The sequence below is a fragment of the Octopus sinensis genome, linkage group LG25 (assembly GCF_006345805.1).
Source record: "Octopus sinensis linkage group LG25, ASM634580v1, whole genome shotgun sequence".
Lineage (NCBI taxonomy): Eukaryota > Metazoa > Mollusca > Cephalopoda > Octopoda > Octopodidae > Octopus > Octopus sinensis.
This window is the reverse complement of record NC_043021.1, coordinates 11,365,078-11,387,658: the sequence shown is the minus strand read 5'-3', so window position 1 is coordinate 11,387,658 and position 22,581 is coordinate 11,365,078. Positions and strand designations below refer to the sequence as shown.

The window sequence follows — 22,581 nt, the reverse complement described above, 5'->3', positions numbered from 1 at the left end:
AGACGGAAACTGAAAGAAGCCTGTCGTATATATGTGTATATATATATATATATATATATATATATATATATATATATGCGTGTGTGTATGTATGTGTCTGTGTTTGTCCCCTTAGCATTGCTTGACAACCGATCGATGCTGGTGTGTTTATGTCCCCGTCACTTAGCGGTTCGGCAAAAGAGACCGACAGAATAAGTACTGGGCTTACGAAAAGAATAAGTCCCAGGGTCGAGTTGCTCGATTAAAAAGGCGGTGCTCCAGCATGGCCACAGTCAAATGACTGAAACAAATAAAAGAGTAAAAGAGAGAGTAAAAGAGTATAAACTAAGGCAGCAAGCTGGCAGAATCATTAGCGTGCTAGGCAGAATGCTTCGAGGCATTTCATTTGTCTTTTATGCTGTATAACCAGCCCATTTAAGAGTTACCCTTCAATCATTGGACAATATAGGCGTAGGAGCGGCTGTGTGGTAAGTAGCTTGCTTACGAACCACATGGTTCCGGGTTCAGTCCCACTGCGTGGAACCTTGGTCAAGTGTCTTCTACTGTAGCCTCGGGCCAACCAAATCCTCGTGAATGGATTTGGTAGACGGAAACTGAAAGAAGCCTCTCATATATATGTATATGTGTGTGTATATATATATATATATATATATATATATATATATATTATATATATGTATGTATGTGTGTGTGTATAAATTTGTGTGTCTCTGTTTGTCCCTCCAACATCGCTTGACAACCGATGCTGGTGTGTTTACGTCCCTGTAACTTAGCGGTTCGGCAAAAGAGACCGATAGAATAAGTACTGGGCTTACAAAAAGAATAAGTCCTGGGGTCGATTTGCTTGACTAAAAGCAGTGCTCCAGCATGGCCACAGTCCAAATGACTGAAACGAGTAAAAGAGAATAAACTCCGCTTGCAAAGACCTCTTGTGGCAAGTGAAGACTGCTGTCGTGGCCAATGACAGCACTGCCTGATTGGCGCCCATGCCAGTGGAATGTTAAAAACGCCATTTGAGCACTGTCGTTGCCAGCGCCGCTGGCTGGCTCTTGTGCTGGTGGCACATTAGACAACACCATTCAAGCGTGGTAATTGCCAATGCCGCCAGACTGGCTCCTGTGTAGGTGGCACATAAAAAGCGCCATTTGAGCATGGCTGATGCCAGTACTGCCTGACTGGCCCTCGTGCCGGTAGCACATAAAAGCACCCGCTTCACTCTCGGAGTGGTTGGCATTAGGAAGGGCATCCAGCTGTAAAAACTTTGTCAGATCAGATTGGAGCCTGGTGCAAACCGTCCAACCCATGCCAGCATGGAAAGCGGACATTAAACGATGATGACGATGATTCTGAGTTCAAATTCCATCAAGGTCAACTTTGTCTTTCCTTCTTCTGAGGTCAATAAAATAAGTACCAGTTAAACACTGAGGTCAATGCCCCGCCCCTAAAATTGATAGCCTAGTGCCAAAATTTGAAACTAATATATGCATCTATACTACATTCTGTTATAGTGGAGACATGTGGCTTAGTGGTTAGGGCATTGGGCTTATGACCCTATGGTTGTGGTTTCAATTCCTGGACCAGGTGATGCATTATGTTCTTGAGCAAAACACTTCGTTCCACATTGCTCCAGTCCACTCAGCTGGCCAAAATGAGTAATCCTGCAATGGACCAGTGTCCCATCCAGGTGGGGAATATATATATGCCCTGGAAACTGGGAAACTGGACCTTATGAGTTGGCAAAACTCAAGAAGCTAATTTTACATTTTTTTTTACTACATTCTGTTAGTGGTTGGTAAGCAAGCTACTTACCACACAGCCACTCCTGCACCTATATATATACATATACATGAAGGGTGTATGAAAAGTCTTAAAGTCTTGAACCTCAAAAAAAAGCAATACATGGTACAAGACTTCTGATGAAAGTACAAGCCTTCAAGGCTCGAAACATTCCATACACTCCTCGTGTATATATATATGTAATATGTGACAATTATTTAGTAACCATGGTAAAACTCCAAATTATCCAGCCATTGGAAAAAATGCTATGAAAATTTTCATAGCATTTTTTCTGATGGCTGGATAACTGAAGAGATGGCAGTGTGGATTTCCATCCCGACATCCGAAACTTGGAATTTTATCATGGCTACTGAATAATTGTCACATATTACATTTACAGATAAATTCCTCTATTTACATAATATTGAGGTCTCTTTCATTCTTTTGTTGTCTTACCATTTCCATCAATATATATATATATATATATATATATATATATATATATAGGGAGAGTTTACGAAAAAAACAAAAGACGAAGACAGGTGGTGAATAAAACAAACAGATGTATTAGTATAATGCTCAGGAATAGAAAAAGTCTTTTACGTTTTGAGCCTACACTCTTCTTCAGAAAGGGACACAGAAAAAACAAGGAGAGAAAAAAATGTGTGTAGTGGCTAATAATCTATCATGGCGACTGTGTGTGTGTATATATATATATATATACATGACTGTGTATATATACACATACACACATAGATACCTGTAATTTTGGTAATTTTGCAGTGATTGACTAAAGAACTTGTGTTTAATGTTTATAATATGTTGCTATCTTGTTTATAAATATCAGGAACAAACTGTTGCAGTTCTCTTGAATCTCGTCTCTAATACTTCGGGACCAATTATTCTAGATGGAGTGGCATTTGGTAATGGCAACAAACCTTCAGAAAATCTGACAAAAATCTGGGTAAGTTATCATAGGAGTGGTGGAACTTCCTGGATTTATATTTTTCCTTTGTTTTATCTATTTATTACCCTGTGCATAGAAGTGAAAGCAGGGTATTGTCTGTGTGTTTGCAAAATTACTGGAAAACGCCTGAATGGATTTTCACCAAATTTGGCTGAAATATTCAGTGACAATTTGGTTTGATTATCTTCAAACATACATAAATACATACATAGATATTCATGCGTATACGGTGATGGATTCAAGGGTTTCGTTTATTTATGAATTGATTTCTTCATTTCGCCGGAGTTTAAATACCTGTAATGGTGATACTTTAAAAAAAAAGATAAAAAGACAAAAAAATTTTCCTGCAGGGTATGCATTGCCACTCCAATACCTTTTTTTTTTTCATTTATTCACATATTTATCTGCTTCTTCTGACACTGTCTCCTTGTTTTATCTACCGTCTACTATCCTCCTACACTTTCTTTTCTTGCTTCCTTTCTTTCTCTCTTCTTTCCTTCCTTCCTCCCTCCCTCCTCTCTCCCCTCTCCTCCATCTACCCCACACTATGTACTGACCTATCTCTCTCTCTGTCTATGTCTGTATGTATGTATCTACCTATCTACCTATAAATCTTTCTATCTATCTTTCTATCTACCTGCCTACATGTCTGTTTATCTGTCTATGTCTGTCTTTGTCTATCTACCTACCTACCTACCTACCTACCTACCTATCTACCTACATACCTAACTACCTACCTACCTACTTACCTACCTACCTACCTACCTATCTACCTACCTACCTATCTACCTACCTACCTATCTACCTACCTACCTATCTATCTACCTGTCTATCTATCTACCTACCTGTCTAATCTACCTACTTATCTATCTACCTATCTATCTGTCTACCTATTTATCTATCTACCTCTCTACCTATTTATCTATCTACCTCTCTACCTATTTATCTATCTACCTCTCTGTCTACCTATCTATCTATCTATCTACCTACCTATCTTTCTACCTACCTACCCTACAATCCATCCATCCATCCACTCACCCCGTCACCCTGCTTTGTACATATTTTCACATGTAGTTTGATTTTCGCCCACTTCAGCATTGGTTTTTAAGAGGTTTTTCTTTTTTTTTAATCTTAATTTCTATACTTTTAAATATGTTTGCTGAGATTAAGTTAAAGTCAGAGAAATCAACAAAAGTTGAGCTTTATTTTTTTTTTTATTCCATTAATTTCTCTAAGAAAAAAAAAAAGGCCAGGAAAAATTACATAAACTTGTTAAAGACTTGACTCAAGATGGAATAGATTGTTTGTCAAATTTTTCTTTTCTTTTTTCAGACATACCCATATCTGTATCCACCCAAAGAACAAGCTATACCGTATTTTGAACTGGTACGTTATTTCCTGTCCATCATCATCATCACCAATATCATTATCATCATTGTCATCATCATCATTTAACATGCATTTTCCATGCTGGCTGGCATGGGCTGGGTGGCTTGACCAGAGCTGTCAAGCCGGAGAGCTGTACCAGGTCCCAGTCTGGTCTGGCTTGGTCTCTACAGCTGGATGCCTTTCCTAATGCCAACCAATTTACAGTGAATGCTGAGTGCTTCTAACATGGTACTAGTATGAGTGCTTTTACATGGTACATAGGCGCAGGAGTGGCTGTGTGGTAAGTAGCTTGCTAACCAACCACATGGTTCCGGGTTCAGTCCCACTGCGTGGCATCTTGGGCAAGTGTCTTCTGCTATAGCCCTGGGCCGACCAATGCCTTGTGAGTGGATTTGGTAGACGGAAACTGAAAGAAGCCTGTTGTATATATGTATATGTATATATATATATATATATATGTGTATGTGTGTGTGTGTGTTTGTCCCCCTAGCCTTGTTTGACAACCGATGCTGGTGTGTTTACGTCCCCGTCACTTAGCGGTTCGGCAAAAGAGACCGATAGAATAAGTACTGGGCTTACAAAGAATAAGTCCCGGGGTCGATTTGCTCGACTAAAGGCGGTGCTCCAGCATGGCCGCAGTCAAATGACTGAAACAAGTAAAAGAGTACCAACACAAGGCTTTTGCTGGCCGATCCTCTTCACCAGGGGATGTGGCCTTAACATTTTTGCAGTGGAGGACAGATATTTTTCAGTATAAGAGTGTATTTCGCTTAATGTGGGGCTCAAATCCATGACCCCAAGATTAAGTTTCTTGTACTCCAGCTTCTGAGCTAGTCCTTCATTTGTCACTTTTGATTTCCCTCCAATGCACTCATATTTAGACCCCACTCTAAATTCCATTGCACAGAATGTGTGGAGGCTTTTGTGTGTATGTGTGTGTGTGCAGGGCCTCTGAAGCATTTTGCAAGATGTGTGTGAAGGTTTGTGTGTGTGTATGTGTATGTGAGTGCGTGTGTGTGCCGGGCCTCTGAGAGGAATTTTGCAGGATGTGTGTGAAGGCTTGTGTGTGTGTGTGCCGGGCCTCTGAGAAGAATTTTGCAGGATGTGTGCGAAGGCTTGTGTGTGTGTGTGCCGGGCCTCTGAGAAGAATTTTGCAGGATGTGTGCGAAGGCTTGTGTGTGTGTGTGCCGGGCTTCTGAGAAGAATTCTGCAGGATGTGTGCGAAGGCTGTGTGTGTGTGTGCCGGCTTCTGAGAAGAATTTTGCAGGATGTGTGCGAAGGCTTGTGTGTGTGTGTGTGTGTGGCCGGGCCTCTGAGAAGAATTTTGCAGGATGTGTGCGAAGGCTTGTGTGTGTGTGTGTGCCGGGCCTCTGAGAGGAATTTTGCAGGATGTGTGCGAAGGCTTGTGTGTGTGTGTGTTGCCGGGCCTCTGAGAAGAATTTTGCAGGATGGTGCGAAGGCTTGTGTGTGTGTGTGTGCCGGGCCTCTGAGAAAATTTTGCAGGATGTGTGGCGAAGGCTTGTGTGTGTGTGTGCCGGGCCTCTGAGAGGAATTTTGCGGATGTGTGCGAAGGCTTGTGTGTGTGTGTGCCGGGCCTCTGAGAAGAATTTTGCAGGATGTGTGCGAAGGCTTGTGTGTGTGTGTGCCGGGCCTCTGAGAAGAATTTTGCAGGATGTGTGCGAAGGCTTGTGTGTGTGTGTGTGCCGGGCCTCTGAGAAGAATTTTGCAGGATGTGTGCGAAGGCTTGTGTGTGTGTGTGCCGGGCCTCTGAGAAGAATTTTGCAGGATGTGTGCGAAGGCTTGTGTGTGTGTGTGCCGGGCCTCTGAGAGGAATTTTGCAGGATGTGTGCGAAGGCTTGTGTGTGTGTGTGCCGGGCCTCTGAGAAGAATTTTGCAGGATGTGTGCGAAGGCTTGTGTGTGTGTGTGCCGGGCCTCTGAGAAGAATTTTGCAGGATGTGTGCGAAGGCTTGTGTGTGTGTGTGCCGGGCCTCTGAGAAGAATTTTGCAGGATGTGTGCGAAGGTTGTGTGTGTGTGTGCCGGGCCTCTGAGAGGAATTTTGCAGGATGTGTGCGAAGGCTTGTGTGTGTGTGCAGGGTCTCTGAGAGGAATTTTGCAGGATGTGTGCGAAGGCTTGTGTGTGTGTGTGCCGGGCCTCTGAGAGGAATTTTGCAGGATGTGTGCGAAGGCTTGTGTGTGTGTGTGCCGGGCCTCTGAGAGGAATTTTGCAGGATGTGTGCGAAGGCTTGTTGTGTGTGTGTGTGCCGGGCCTCTGAGAGAATTTTGCAGGATGTGTGCGAAGGCTTGTGTGTGTGTGTGCCGGGCCTCTGAGAGGAATTTTGCAGGATGTGTGCGAAGGCTTGTGTGTGTGTGTGCCGGGCCTCTGAGAGGAATTTTGCAGGATGTGTGCGAAGGCTTGTGTGTGTGTGTGCCGGGCCTCTGAGAAGAATTTTGCAGGATGTGTGCGAAGGCTTGTGTGTGTGTGTGCCGGGCCTCTGAGAAGAATTTTGCAGGATGTGTGCGAAGGCTTGTGTGTGTGTGTGTGTGTGTGCCGGGCCTCTGAGAGGAATTTTGCAGGATGTGTGCGAAGGCTTGTGTGTGTGTGTGCCGGGCCTCTGAGAGGAATTTTGCAGGATGTGTGCGAAGGCTTGTGTGTGTGTGCAGGGTCTCTGAGAGGAATTTGCAGCATATATAACCAGACAACCTTGCCCTTACTGCTGGTGCATTCACTCCAAACTTGAGGATGGTTAGTTCTTTCTTTTCTTCTTTTGTTTTTTTTAAATATATGGGCTGGGGTACTTGCAAGAACTCAAGGGTCGCACCTTTGGTACTCTGCACCTGCAGAACCAAACCAATGTACTGACTGAAACCCACTTTGCTATAGAATTGTGTTTGTGTGTGTGGAAAGCAATCCGTTTTAAACATCGTGTTGGAGACACTAAACTCCATGTCCGTTGTGTGTGTGCCTCAGTCTTTTCCTAGCCTTGTGTTAGGGGCACTTTTATTTAACAATAAACTAAAATACATGGCTGTGTGGTAAGTAGCTTGTTTACCAACCACATGGTTCCGGCTTCAGTCCTACTGTGTGACACCTTGGGCAAGTGTCTTCTACTATAGCCTCAGGCCGACCAAAGCCTTGTGAGTGGATTTGGTAGACGGAAACTGAAAGAAGCCCGTCGTATATATGTATATATATATATATGCGTGTGTGTGTTTGTGTGTCTGTGTTTGTCCCCATAGCATTGCTTGACAACCGATGCTGGTGTGTTTATGTCCCCGTTACTTAGCGGTTCGGCAAAAGAGACCGATAGAATAAGGACTGGGCTTACAAAAGAATAAGTCCCAGGGTCGAGTTGCTCGACTAAAGGCGGTGCTCCAGCATGGCCGCAGTCAAATGACTGAAACAAGTAAAAGTGAGAGTATAGCTATGTGGTAAGAAGTTTGCTTCGCTACCACAAGGTTCTAGGTTCAATTCCACCCAAAGCACCTTGGCCTTACATGTCTTATTGCGTAGCCTCGCACTGACCAAAGCCATGAGTGGATTTAGTTGATGGAACCTGAAAGAAGCCTGTTGTATCTCTTTTGCTCTTTTACTTGTTTCAGTCGTTTGACTGTGGCCATGCTGGAGCACCGCTTTTAGTTGAGCAAATCGACCCCAGGACTTATTTTTTGTAAGCCTGGTACTTATTCTATCAGTCTCTTTTGCCGAACCGCTAAGTTACGGGGATGTAAACATGCCATCATTGGTTGTTAAGCGATGTTGGGAGGACAAACACGGACACACAAACATACACACACACACACACAAAGGGGTGCCCCAGCAAGGCCACAGTCCAATGACTATAACATGTAAAAAAAAATGAATGTATCTGTGTGAGTGTTTGAGTGCCTGTATTATTTGCATGTGTGTGTGTGTGTTTGTGTATGTGTGAATGCGTGTGTAGATGGGTATGGTTTTGCAAGAGTCGATGGCGTTGTGAGTGTATGTATATTTGTGTGTGTGTGTTGTTTGCACACTTGTGTGTTTTGTTTACACACTTGTGTGTGTGTGTGTGTGTGTGTATGTCCACGCATATGTGTGCATGTGTGTTGCACACGTATATGTACGTGCGTGCATGTGTGTGTGTGAATGCATGGTGGGTATGTTTTTGCAAGAGTGGATGGTGCTGTGAGTATGTAAATACATGCATGTGTGTGTGTGTGTGTGTTTTTGCAAGAGTGGAAAGCATTGTGAGTGTATGTATATTTGCGTGTGTGTGTGTTGTTTGCACACGTGTGTGTGTGTATGTCTATGCATATGTGTGCATGTGTGTTGCACACGTATATGTACGTGCGTGCATGTGTGTGTGTGTGTGTGTGTGAATGCATGGTGGGTATGTTTTTGCAAGAGTGGTTGGTGCTGTGAGTGTATGTAAATACGTGCATGTGTGTGTGTGTGTGTTGTTTGCACACGTGTGTACGTCTGCATGCGTGCATGCGTGCGCGTACTCTATTTTATCTCTCTTGTAGCAAATCTGTCAGTCTTGTTGTCGTTGTCTCTGTAGATGCGGTCGTCCTAATTCCTTGTCTTGTAATATTTCAGAACTCTAACAGTACCAGCATGGTAAAATTCTGTCGTTGCAATTTGCTCTCAAAATTCTTTGCTGCCTCAGAATTGAAAAATTGTTCCTCGTTGTGTTACGACTCCCAGGTGCCAGGAAATACAAGTCTTCCAAATACAAAGCTTCCTCCAACTTCTACATCATCTCCAGGAAGCAGCACTGCTCCATCATCATCATCATCAACATCATTAGACGCTACCATGACAACAGAAGCGTTTCCTTCCACAAGCTCCGCAAACAGTTCTTTAGAGGAGGTGAATACAACTATGAGCTCTACATCTAATTCCTCCGTAATAACAACAACACCCGATGGCACTACCTCTACGTCTGTTCCCAATACAACAGTAGCATTCAATAATACCACAACACCATCAATTCAAAACACCACCACCTCGAATGGATCCACTGTCACTTATGTGACCTCAACATCATATGACACAACCGATTCAGAAGAAACAACGACCTCGTATGACAACTCAACCGATTCCATGGAAACGACAACATCAGATTTTACGGATGTAACATCACCTGAAATTAGCCCTACAAATTCTGCCACAGCCGAAACTCCTCACTACCCCTCCACCCCCTCCTCACCACCATCGTCTACACAAGCTACAACCAAAACACCGGGTACTGTTCAACGTGATGTTTTAAAGATCAATGAGATAAGTCTGTCTCACAATGAAGGGAAGTCTCCCTGGGTAGAACTGAAAAGTAAGTTTGATTTTCTTATGTAATCATTGTTTTGTGTCACATCCATCCATCCATCTTCTCAGCCCACTATTCCAGGGTGGGATCATGTGGGTAGAGCCCCCGGGCTCCTCCTTATCAGAAGCAACTTTCTGGTTGGATCCCAGCAGCAACCAACCGAATCTTTCACTTGTTTCAGTCATTACACTGTGGCCATGCTGGGGCATTACTCTGAAGAATTTTTTAAAGCCTGGCTCTTATTTTAAGGGTTTCTTTTGCTGAACCGCTCGGTAATGGGAACATAAACACACCAACACTGGTTGTCAAGCACTAATGGGGCATAGACACACACACACACACAAATATGTACAACAGGCTTCTTTCTATCTACCTATCGAGGTCTCCCATGTTTTTCCATGTGCCTCTGTTAATTATCAAGATATCACTGCCCATATCCAATTGTAACTTTACTTTCGTGTTTTTAATTTTTACAAATACAAATTTCCTTTGAGGCTCGTTTGTATTTCTTGTTACTAATAACCTGCTTACACGATTTTTTTTCTGTTTAATTGCTTTTTTGGTTTTGTTTTACAGTGTAATTTTTTTGTGATCTATCTTAGCACACTTGAAGCATTTTATATTTTTAAACAGACAATTACTTTTAAAATGTAGATTACCACACCCATAACATGGATTTGGTCTTGACATTTTTTCCACTTTTTTCACATCCATTACTGGTTGACATGCATGAATATGAGAGGAATCTTTTTCTTCAATTTTATCTGTATCATGTTTTAGATTTATAATCCTCTGGCATTCTTCTGCTACTGCCTGTAGAGTTAATTTTTGGTCCTGTTCTAATTTTGTTAATATTTTGGAACATATATCTGCATCTTTGCTTGCAGTTAGCCCTTGAACAAAAATTAGACATTTGAACATGTCCAGGGTTAATTCATTTAATTTGAATTTTTCACCGTCTTTTAATCGAGCAACTCGACCCCAGGACTTATTCTTTTGTAAGCCCAGTACTTATTCTATCGGTCTCTTTTGCCGAACCGCTAAGTAACAGGGACATAAACGCACTAGCATCGGTTGTCAAGCAATGCTAGGGGGACAAACACACACGCAAACACACACACACACACACACATACATATATATATATATACATATATACGACAGGCTTCTTTCAGTTTCCGTCTACCAAATCCACTCACAGGGCATTGGTCGGCCCGGGGCTATAGCAGAAGACACTTGCCCAAGATGCCACACAGTGGGAGTGAACCCGGAACCATGTGGTTGGTTAGCAAGCTACTTACCACACAGCCGCTCCTGCGCCTTTCTTTAATTTGCAGCAATGTGTCAGTCCACTTTTAGTCACTTGGGGCATGGTTGGAACCCTTCCACAATACTTATAAATAAACTTTTTCTCTCTCTTCCTGCAGACAAAAATTCAAGTTCTTCAAGCAAATACAGTCTTGTTTGGTCATCTATTAACCGCAAGTTCAACTCTTCAATCACCATTAATAATTTGATAACACAAAACCAAAGCCTTATAATTATTGACAAGGAAAAGAATGAATACAATGAGTTTCTCGAGGTTTGTTAACCACAACTAATTCTTCACTTCAGTGCTTCCTAATATTTTTTATCTATGGATCTCTTTGATTCCGATTTTATGTAACTGGTCCCTGTCACGACCATTTGATGTTTTAAAAATCCCGTTATAATTTTTAGAATTAAAAAAATAGGAATTGCTTAAAGAAGTCATAAAGATAATTTAATCATCATCATCATCGTTTAATGTCCGTTTTCCGTGCTAGCATGGGTTGGACGGTTCGACCGGGGTCTGGGAAGCCAGAAGGCTGCACCAGGCTTCAGTCTGATCTGGCAGTGTTTCTACAGCTGGATGCCCTTCCTAACGCCAACCACTCTGTGAGTGTAGTGGGTCTTTTTAAGTGCCACCGGCACAGATGCCAGGGGAGGCTGGTAGCGGCCATGATCGGTTGGTGCTTTTTACGTGCCACCGGCACAGAAGCCAGTCAAGGCAGCGCTGGCATCGGCCACGTTCAGATGGTGCTTTTTCTGTGCCACCAGCACAGGTATCACAACTACTATTTCCATTTGATATTTATTTCGATGTTGATGTACTTGAATCAATTGATCTCCTCAAGCACAGCAGGTCATGTGCCACTGGCACAGAAGCCAGTCAAGGCAGCGCTGGCATCGGCCACGTTCAGATGGTGCTTTTTCTGTGCCACTAGCACAGGTATCACAACTACTATTTCCATTTGATATTTATTTCGATGTTGATGTACTTGAATCAATTGATCTCCTCAAGCACAGCAGGTCATGTGCCACTGGCACAGAAGCCAGTCAAGGCAGCGCTGGCATCGGCCACATTCGGATGGTGCTTTTTACGTGCCGCTGGCACAGGTATCGTAACTACAATTTCCATTTGATATTTATTTTGATATTGATGTACTTGACTCAATAGGTCTCTTAATGTCGGAATATAATAAATTTTGTACACATAAACTCTGACAAAGTCTTATAGAGATCCCTAAGGTTCGTTATGAACCCCCGTTGTAAACTACTGTTTTAATTAACCTTTTGCATTCAGATTAATTTGCCAATGGTTCAGTCCCGCTGCGTGGCTCCTTACGCAAGTGTCTTCTACTATAGCCTCAGGTTGATCAAAGCCTTATGAGTGGATTTGGTTGATGGAAAGCGAAAGAAGTTGTGTATGTATGTATGTATATATATATATGTGTGTGTGTGTATACTTATGTGTATATGTCTGTGTTTGTCCTCCTGCCTTCACTTGACAACCGATGCTGGTGTGTTTATGTTTCTGTGACTTTGTGGTTCAGTCAAAGAGACAGATCGAAGAAGTACTAAGCTTAAAAAGAATCTCCTGGGGTTGATTTCTTTGACTTAAATCCTTGTTCATATTTTATTATATTTATTTATCTATCTATCTATTTTAATTTTATTGTATTTTATTTAGATTAATCTATTTTAATTTAATTTTATTTATTTTACCTATTTTATTTTATTTCATTTTATTTATCAGCGCTTGCACACAAGGTCGGGTATATTGGAGCTGCATCATGCTGACAGTAACCAATTAGTTGATTGTGTTTCCTATTTGATCTCAAATGTTCCTGTGACAAAGAAGGCAAAGGACCTTATGCATAGCGAGTGTTCGATGCACCCACCTGTCTTCATAACAACAAAGTATGTATGTCTCTCTAATTGATTTACTCATGGGCGTGGCACTTGTTGTTTAACCCTAGGTCAATCCACTCACAAGACTCTGGTTCACCCAAGGCTATAGAAGACACTTTGCCCAAGGTGCCATGCAGTGGGACTGAACCCATAACCAAGTAATTGAGAAGCAAGCTTCTTACCACACAGCCATGCCTGCACCTCTGTGTGTGTGTGTGTGTGTGTGTGTATATATATATATATGTATATAAGATACATCTATAGGGTGGCGAATATTCGTTATAAATATCACCACCAGTGGCCTAGCATGTATAAATAGTCAATAGACAACATATTCATATTTCAAAATAGAAAATTACCCTTTAACAGGTAATTTTTACATGCTAGAAATAGCAGCCAACATGGCCAAAACCACAATTTAATAGCAAATTTCGAAGTAAATGAAAAATAAAAACTTTTCCCTTGCTATTTAACAGTTATACCACGGTTTTGAATTTCTTTAACAAATAATATTATTTGCCATCCATTAATAGGTAATTTAGCAAAACAAATATATATATCATCATCATCATCGTTTAGCGTCCGCCTTCCATGCTAGCACGGGTTGGACGGTTGGACGGAAGATGCCCTTCCTAAAGCCAACCACTCTGTGAGTGTAGTGGGTGCTTTTTACGTGCCACCGGCACAGATGCCAGACGAGGCTGGCAACAGCCATGATTGGATGGTGCTTTTTACATGCCACCAGCACAGAACCGAGGCCTCAAAAGACATTTTAAGATCCACAAAGATCAGAACGTATCTGCAGCTCTTGGTGGTCCACATCAGATATGCAATCTATGTGGGTGTCTTTTCAAATCATTGTCTGGTTTAAAAAGCCACATCAGAAGCCATGATGGTTCTCGGGTATAGGTACACGAGATGCTCGAACTCTGCATAAGGAGTAGACAACCACCATACGCATAACCACACACACACACACACACACACACACACACATAACTACATGCACAACCATGTGATTAAGACATCTGCTTTGCAAACACACCGCTTCGGGTTTGGTCCTACTGCACATCACCTCGCGACAACTGTCTTCTAAGGCATGATTGTGAGATGCAGGAATGGTAGGGAACGTGGTTTCCCGGTCCCTGTTATAGATCCAGACTGGCCAAAGCCTTGTGAGGTGATTTTGATAGAAACTAAAAACAAAAATCCTATTCTGTATTTGTGTGTGTGTGTGTGTGTGTGTATGTGTGTGTGTGTGTGTGTGTGTGTACGCTTATGCATGCACATGTGTGCTTCTGTGTCTTTGTTTACATTTGCAATCACTCACACAAAAGATTATATCATTTGAGCAGTGTTCCTGGAACTTTGTTTCTTTTTGGTCGATAATTTGGCTCCTTCCTTCATGCCTTTGAAAGCAGTGTTGAATAAGAAATCTCTTACTTGTAAAACAGTTAAAGGTTAGTATCAGGAAGAGCATCTGGATAAAAAAAAAACAAAAAAAAAAGCGTCTCAAATAACATATTCATTTAACTCTTGCTTGTATGGTAAAACAGTCGCGAAATGAATGTGTTTGTGTGTGTGTGTGATGCTCATTTAATGTCTGCTTTTCATGGTGGCATGGGTTAGACAGTTTTGACTGGAACTTGTAAGCTGAAGAACTGCACTAGATTCCAGTCTGATTTGGCATGGTTTCTACAGCTGGATGCCCTTCCTAATGCCAACCACCCCAAGAGTGTAATTGGTGCTTTTTGTGTGTTACAAACTGGTTATTGTAGAAAAGATAAGGTATATATATATATATATATATATATATATATATATATATATATATAGGCGTAGGAGTAGCTGTGTGGTAAGTAGCTTGCTTACCAACCACATGGTTCCGGGTTCAGTCCCAGTGCATGACAACTTGGGCAAGTGTCTTCTACTATAGCCTCAGGCCGACCAAATCCTTGTAAGTGGATGTGATAGACAGAAACTGAAAGAAGCCTGTTGTATATATGTGTATATATATATATATATGTAAGTATGTGTGTATATGTTTGTGTGTCTGTGTTTGTCACCTCAACATCACTTGACAACCGATGCTGGTGTGTTTATGACCCCATAACATAGCGGTTTGGCAAAAGAGACCGACAGAATAAGTACTAGGCTTACAAAGAATAAATCCTGGGGTCGATTTGCTCGACTAAAGGCAGTGCTCCAGCATGGCCACAGTTAAATGACTGAATCAAGTAAAAGAGTAAAGAGAATATATATACATATATATATATATATATAATATATATATATTATATATATATATATATATATCGGAGTTTATGAGAGGTAATAGTGTCATTGAGACCCAAAGGTGTCAGGTAGTGCTGAAAGTGCCAAAGACAGGCCATAGTCAAGTTTCAGGTTCAGGGATTATGCGAATAAGGGTTCCAATGTTGGTCATATGTCAGCATGTGTATATAAAATTTTTTTTTGTAATGAAATAAAAGATCAAGTCTGTGTAGATTTTAGAACATATATAGATAGATAGATATCTATAAATGTTCTAAGATCTACACAGCCTTGGTTTTTTATCTCATTACGAAAATATATTATATATATATATATATATATATATATATATTATATATATATCAGGAGTGGCTGTGTGGTAAGTAACTTGCTAACCAACCACATGGTTCCGGGTTCAGTCCCACTGTGTGGCATCTTGGGCAAGTGTCTTCTGCTATAGCCCCGGGCCGACCAATGCCTTGTGAGTGGATTTGGTAGACGGAAACTGAAAGAAGTCTGTCGTATATATATGTATATATATATATGTGTGTGTGTGTGTATGTGTTTCTGTGTCTGTGTTTGTACCCCCAACATCGCTTGACAACCGGTGCTGGTGTGTTTACGTCCCTTTAACTTAGCGGTTCGGCAAAAGAGACTGATAGAATAAGTACTGGGCTTAAAAAGAATAAGTCCTGGGGTCGATTTGCTTGACTAAAGGCGGTGCTCCAGCATGGCCGCAGTCAAATGACTGAAACAAGTAAAAGAGTAAAAGAGTATATATATATATACACGACGGGCTTCTTTCAGTTTCTATCTACGAAACCTACTCACAAGGCTTTGGTTGGCCCAAAGCTATAGCAGAAGACACTTGCCAAAGGAGCCATGCAGTAAAGGAAAAAAAAAAAACTCACCTAAGTTGCGTGGTTGAACCCAAGACCACATTGTTGAGAAGCAAGCTTCTTAACCACACAGCCATGCATATGTATATCACAATGGTATAACATTTGATGTCTATGCTGGCATAAGTTAGACAGGATCTAACTAGTTGGAGGGCTGCTTTGTGCTTCACACGCACACACACACACTTTATCGTTTACTTGTTGCAGTCATTAAAGTGCAGCTATGCTGCGACACACCCTAAATTTTTTTCTTTGTCAAATGTATCAGTTCCAGTCTTTCGGTCACACTGCTAAGCTACGGGGATGCAGGGACGTAAACACACCAGCATTGGTTGTCAAGCAATGCTAGGAGGACAAACACAGACACACACACTTATATATATATACATATATACGACAGGCTTCTTTCAGTTTCCGTCTACCAAATCCACTCACAAGGCATTGGTCGGCCCGGGGCTATAGCAGAAGACACTTGCCCAAGATGCCACGCAGTGGGACTGAACCCGGAACCATGTGGTTGGTTAGCAAGCTACTTACCACACAGCCACTCCTGCCACTTCTGATTTTTTTTTCAAGTTCTATTTTTTGTCTTATATGTTAATGTTTTTGGGGAGGCGCAATGGCCCAGTGGTTAGGGCAGCGTACTCGCAGTCAGAGAATCGCAGTTTCGATTCCCAGACCGGGCATTGTGTGTGTTTATTGAACGAAAACACCTAAAGCTCCACGAGTCTCTGGCAGGGAGTGGTGGCGACCCCTGTTGTACTCTTTAGCCCCAACTTTATCTAACTCTCTCTTCCTGTTTCTTGAGTAATGCTGCGATGGACTGGCTTCCCGTCCAGCTGGGGGAAACACACACGCCACAGAAACCGGGAAACTGGACCCATGAGCCTGGCTGGGCTTGAAAAGGGTGCATAAAAATTTAAAAAATGTTATTGTTTTCTTATTTTACAGAGAAATATCAGCTGACTGGACTATAAATTTTTGTGGAAAAAATCACTTTCAAGTAGCTGGGCCCTCTTACAATACACTGGAAAATTTATGTCCCTCAACCAGGAACATACCACTAAGTATGGTAATGCTGAATGTCAAAAAAACTGAAGACTTTAAGTTACAGTTAACTTATGAATTTGTACGTAAGCTTAGTGAGAAAAGCTGTTGTATGATCTCAAAAGACTTCATTGAAGGTAATTATTATTATTATTATTATTATTATTATTATTATTATTATATTATTATTATTATTATTATTATTTAGGTGGTGAGCTGGCAGAATCATTAGCATGCCAGGCAAAATACTTAACAGGATTTCACTTGTCCTTGAGTTCTGAGTTCAAATTCCACCAAGGTCAACTTTGTTTTTCATCCTTTCAGGGTCGATAAAATAAGTACTAGTTACACATTGGGGGTTAATGTAATCGACTAGTCCTCCTTCCACAAATTTCAGGCCTTGTGCCTGTAGTAGAAAAGTCTATTATTATTATTATTATTATTATTATTATTATTATTGAGTGAGAGAGCAGTGCATGCCATCAAAGTGGCACTAGGGTTAAATATATGAAACCTAGTATACTCATCATGACTACCCGTCTGATAAGGGTACACTAGGCACATGCATCACAACCATATGTGCGCGACATGGTGATCTCATATCAAGATAAACAGCACATGACCTTGCAGGTGGGACCCAGTTAGAATTTTCTTTTGGTCGAGTAACCCATCCCGCTCAAAAGGTCCCTGAATAAGTATTGTTTAAGGATATTGAACGAAACACCCATGTTTCCAGGGGTGAATTATTCAAACCCCAAAGAATCCCCCACTACTTCTGCTCATGATCAGAGATGCACATATTGTCAGCCACTAAGGGACATGCTCAACTGCTCAAGGTCAAACAACTGACAAGCAAATCTGTGGTATTGAGCAGAATATTTGCTGTAGCCCATCTTTTATACCAAGACAAAACAATGTACATGATAACACTTCCAATCAGTTAAGATCAGAAGCCATGAGAGCCACTGCCTGGCACTGCATCAGGGCACTTATTATCATTATCATTATTACTATTATTATCATTATTATTATTATTATTATATTATTATTGTTTTTTTAGTGTCAAATGTCACCACAAGCCCCAAGGACAAAAGCCACACATTGGTGACCATCATCCTGTATGGTCACAATGCATCTCACCTGCAAACGCTTTATAAGGGATACAAATCCCTCTTTACACCTGACTCCACAGTGTTTCAGATTAATGAGAAAAGTATCACTGTATATCGTGAGTCGACCATTGTTGGTACCTTAACTAAAAGTAAGGAAAACATTTCTTATTTCTTTCTTTTTATTTCATTTTCTTCCTTTCTTTTCTTTTTCCTTTCCTTTTTATTTTTTCTTTCCTTTATTTCCTCTTTCTTTCCTTTTACTTTTTTTTTTCTTTATTTCCTTTCTTTCTTTCTTTTTTATCTTTCTTTCATCTCCCTTTTCTTTCTTTCTTCCTTTCGTTTCTTTCTTTCTTTTTTATTTTTCTTTTCTCTCTTTCTTTTTATTTTATTTTCTCTTTCTTTTTTTTTTATTTTCTCTATCTTTCCTTTTATATTTTCTTTTTCCTTTTTCTTTTTTATTCTTTCTTCATTTTTCTTTCTTCTTTCTCTTTCTTCTTCTTCTTTTCTTTTTTTTCTTTTCTTTCTCTCTTTCTCTTTTTCTTTTTTTTCTTTTTTTCCTTTTCCTTCTTTCTTTCTTCTTTCTCTTTCTCTTTTTTCTTTTCCTTTTTATTTTTCTTTTCTTTCTTTCCTTTCTCTATTTTCTTTTTCTTCCTTCCTTTCTTTTTCTTTCTTTTTCCTTTCTTTCTTCTTCTTGTCCTTTCTTCGTTCTCTCCACCTCTCTCGCCCTTCACTCCCCCTCTCTCTCTCCAGAAATTTAATTTCAGCAAACATTACGACAACAAACATGTCAGGTGGCCTTGTGATGTGTAAAATGCCAAGATTGGGTCATCAACGTCACAAACTACATCCCCAGCCTGGCTCATTCGTTACTCTTTTGGTTACCGACTATTACAAGTGGCAGCAGACCGGAAGCACTCCAAGTCACATGAGCCAAGGAAGATCCTAATCAAGGAGGACAGAATGGGTAACTCCAAAACCATAACTCTGTCAACCATAAAGATTTTGATAAAGGCATTCACTAAGAGATTGGCACTTAGGGACAAATAGGGACAATTCCAACAGGCCTATTCACAACCATCAGTTCAAATGATGTATGGTAGAGATGGGCAGCACTGGATTTGGTTTAACCCTTTAGTGTTCACATTATTCTGCCAAAACTAATGCTTTTTTTTTATCCACATTGTTTTGAACTAATCATGCATTATCTTGTAGCTATGAGATTTTGATGAGGTAAACTCTTTAACTCTTTTACTTGTTTCAGTCATTTGACTGCGGCCATGCTGGAGCACCACTTTTAGTCGAGCAAATCGACCCCGGGACTTATTCTTTGTAAGCCCAGTACTTATTCTATCGGTCTCTTTTGCCGAACCACTAAGTGGCGGGGACGTAAACACACCAGCATCGGTTGTCAAGCAATGCTAGGGGGACAGACACACAAACACATATACACACATATATATATATATACATATATACGACAGGCTTCTTTCAGTTTCCGTCTACCAAATCCACTCACAAGGCATTGGTCGGCCCGGGGCTATAGCAGAAGACATTTGCCCAAGATGCCACGCAGTGGGACTGAACCCGGAACCATGTGGTTGGTTAGCAAGCTACTTACCACACAGCCACTCCTGCGCCTAGGTAGCTGTTAATTTTTAAGATGATATTGTAGGGTTGGTGTGAGAGACCAGATCTGGCCAGTCTGAACATAAAACAAGCAGAATACTTTTGGCCTAATATGGCCGGTTTAAATGCTAAAGGGTTGAGTGGGGAGCTGAATAATTTAGATCAGTTTAAAACAGACACATGAAGGCACGTGACCTAGTGGTTAGGGCAGTGCACTCACAATCACCATATCGTGCTTTCAAGTTCCCACATCTATCCTTGAGAATGGATCTTATTTTGTCCATTTGAAATGATGATCACACCATTTCAGAGCAGATAAAGAGTGAGATGACTGGGTAATGTCCATAATTTTCATTGGTCTTGCTCTGGTATCCAACCAGATCATTTTTCGGTGGTTACTTCTGATAGGACCATCCAAAGACTCTTCCTCCTCAACCACTTCCTGGAATATTGGGTAATATAGATGAACAAATGGAAATGTTCTTTTATGAGACTTGCTGGAAGACTGCTCCCTGGCTGGTTTTTACACATCTGACCCCCAGGGTAATGTCCATAATTTTCATTGGTCTTGCTCTGGTATCCAACCAGATCATTTTTCGGTGGTTACTTCTGATAGGACCATCCAAAGACTCTTCCTCCTCAACCACTTCCTGGAATATTGGGTAATATAGATGAACAAATGGAAATGTTCTTTTATGAGACTTGCTGGAAGACTGCTCCCTGGCTGGTTTTTACACATCTGACCCCCAGGGTAATGTCCATAATTTTCATTGGTCTTGCTCTGGTATCCAACCAGATCATTTTTCGGTGGTTACTTCTGATAGGACCATCCAAAGACTCTTCCTCCTCAACCACTTCCTGAAATATTGGGTAATATAGATGAACAAATGGAAATGTTCTTTTATGAGACTTGCTGGAAGACTGCTCCCTGGCTGGTTTTTACACATCTGACCCCCCAATCTGTGTAATATTCCTTATATGTTTGATTTTCCTTTGACCCCTTTATTTGTCTAATAGTACTCGGTCAGTAAGTGAATTTAGAACAATACCAAGCACTCAAAGACAGTGTTAGAATCTACGAGGAAATCAGGTATTGTATTGACTTAGCCACATAAATAGTTCTCCGTGTATAATATTCAACAACACGCAACGAATACGAAGCAATACTGGAATCAACATAATTTCACTGATGCTGAATTAAACTTATAATTTGGAGAAATAGTTTTACTTATATGTTTGTAGACAATAGAATTGCAAATATTTTGGTAACCTTTATATTTCCAAAAGAAGTATAAACAGAAGTATTAAATAATTGCCTCATAGTGTAAGATGACAATGTTAGATCAATAAAAATCAGTTTTGTGATTTGATTAAATTGTGAAATCTTCAATAATATTAATGATAAAAAACTTTAAATTTTTAGCAAAGTAGATTAAAATTGGAATTTATAAGAATTTTCTGGACACTGTAGACTTTAATAATTACTTTCTTTTAGTAAAAGTTACCTACTCCAAACTAACAAGCAGCTTTCTTTATTATAAATTGTTGTCACAAAAAGTTTTTTTTCTTTCTCTTTCTCTCTTTCCAGAGGACAATTCAAATACTACAGTAACTATTGCAGTATTACTCAGTCTACTAGTAGTCTTTGTATTTATTGTTGTTAGTGTGTGTCTTTACATGAAATACAAAAGGAAGAACCTGACGTGAGTCATCATTTACTTATTTGTATTTTATTAATTTTTTTTTAACTTTTTCTGAAAGTTACAAGGTTGTATACAAAACATCACCAGTTGTTAAGCAGTGGTTGGAGACACACACACACACACACACACACACACACACACACACACACACACACACACACACACACACACACACACACACACACACACACACACACACACACACACTCTTTTATTCTTTTACTTGCTCCAGTCATTTGACTGCAGCCATGCTGGAGCACTGCCTTTAAAGATTTTGTAGTCAAATAAATCAACCCCAGAACTTATTCTTTGTAAGCCTAGTTCACATTCTATCAGACTCTTTTGCTGAGCTGCTAAGTTATGGGGATGTAAATGCACCAACATTGGTTGTCAAGCAATGGTGGGGAACAAACAAAGACGCACTCATATAAATATATATATTAACTAAAGTATGATATAATTAATGAAGGACATTATACACCCAGCTGGAAATTTTGGTTATATCCTTTAAGTATTATTTCATGATGTGCAAAATGATACCAAGAGTTTACTGTAAGATATACTCATTAAGTTATTTTTGTATTATCTGAAATAGAATACCCGCATATCGATTAATCCCCAAAAATTGAACATTGACTTTTAGTTAGTTAGTTAGTTAGTTAGTTAGTTAGTTAATTTGGCTCAAAAGCAAATAGCAAGGCCATGTAGGGGGACATGGAGTTAAGTACAGGGTGGTGTTCATGTAAAGAGTTCAGGCCACTTGAGGTCCGGGAGGCTTTGAACAAAGCGGTCGTTGGCAGCTTGTTCCACGGATCCGCAACCCGGATGGAGAAAGCTCCTCTCCTTCGATTGAGATGAAATCGTCGCAGGTAGAGCTGGTATTTTATCAGATACTTAGAATATTTATAGATAAATATATAAATATACGATAAATAAGACCCCAAAGTACAATATATGGATGCATATAATGCTGTAGGGTTACATCTGATTGATTTGGAAATTTGTTTTCCCAAATTATAGTGGCTGTGTGGTAAGTAGCTTGCTAACCAACCACATGGTTCCGGGTTCAGTCCCACTGCGTGGCACCTTGGGCAAGTGTCTTCTGCTATAGCCCCGGGCCGACCAATGCCTTGTGAGTGGATTTGGTAGACGGAAACTGAAAGAAGCCTGTCGTATATATGTGTATGTGTGTGTATGTGTTTGTATGTCTGTGTTTGTCCCCCTAGCATTGCTTGACAACCGATGCTGGTTGTTTACGTTCCCCGAC

General features: G+C 40.6%; 1 protein-coding gene across 1 annotated transcript in view; it reads left to right on the top strand.

Moving 5' to 3' along the window:
* LOC115224552 (serine-rich adhesin for platelets-like) overlaps nt 1-22,581 on the top strand; it is a 77,163-nt gene that overhangs the window by 52,530 nt on the left and 2,052 nt on the right. Inside the window, exons 7-14 of the mRNA XM_036513268.1 lie at nt 2,624-2,740; nt 4,076-4,129; nt 8,714-9,446; nt 10,868-11,022; nt 12,499-12,662; nt 16,778-17,010; nt 17,934-18,134; nt 21,200-21,314. Coding sequence (XP_036369161.1) covers nt 2,624-2,740; nt 4,076-4,129; nt 8,714-9,446; nt 10,868-11,022; nt 12,499-12,662; nt 16,778-17,010; nt 17,934-18,134; nt 21,200-21,314 — 1,772 coding nt within the window. The remainder of the gene's footprint in view (nt 1-2,623; nt 2,741-4,075; nt 4,130-8,713; nt 9,447-10,867; nt 11,023-12,498; nt 12,663-16,777; nt 17,011-17,933; nt 18,135-21,199; nt 21,315-22,581) is intronic.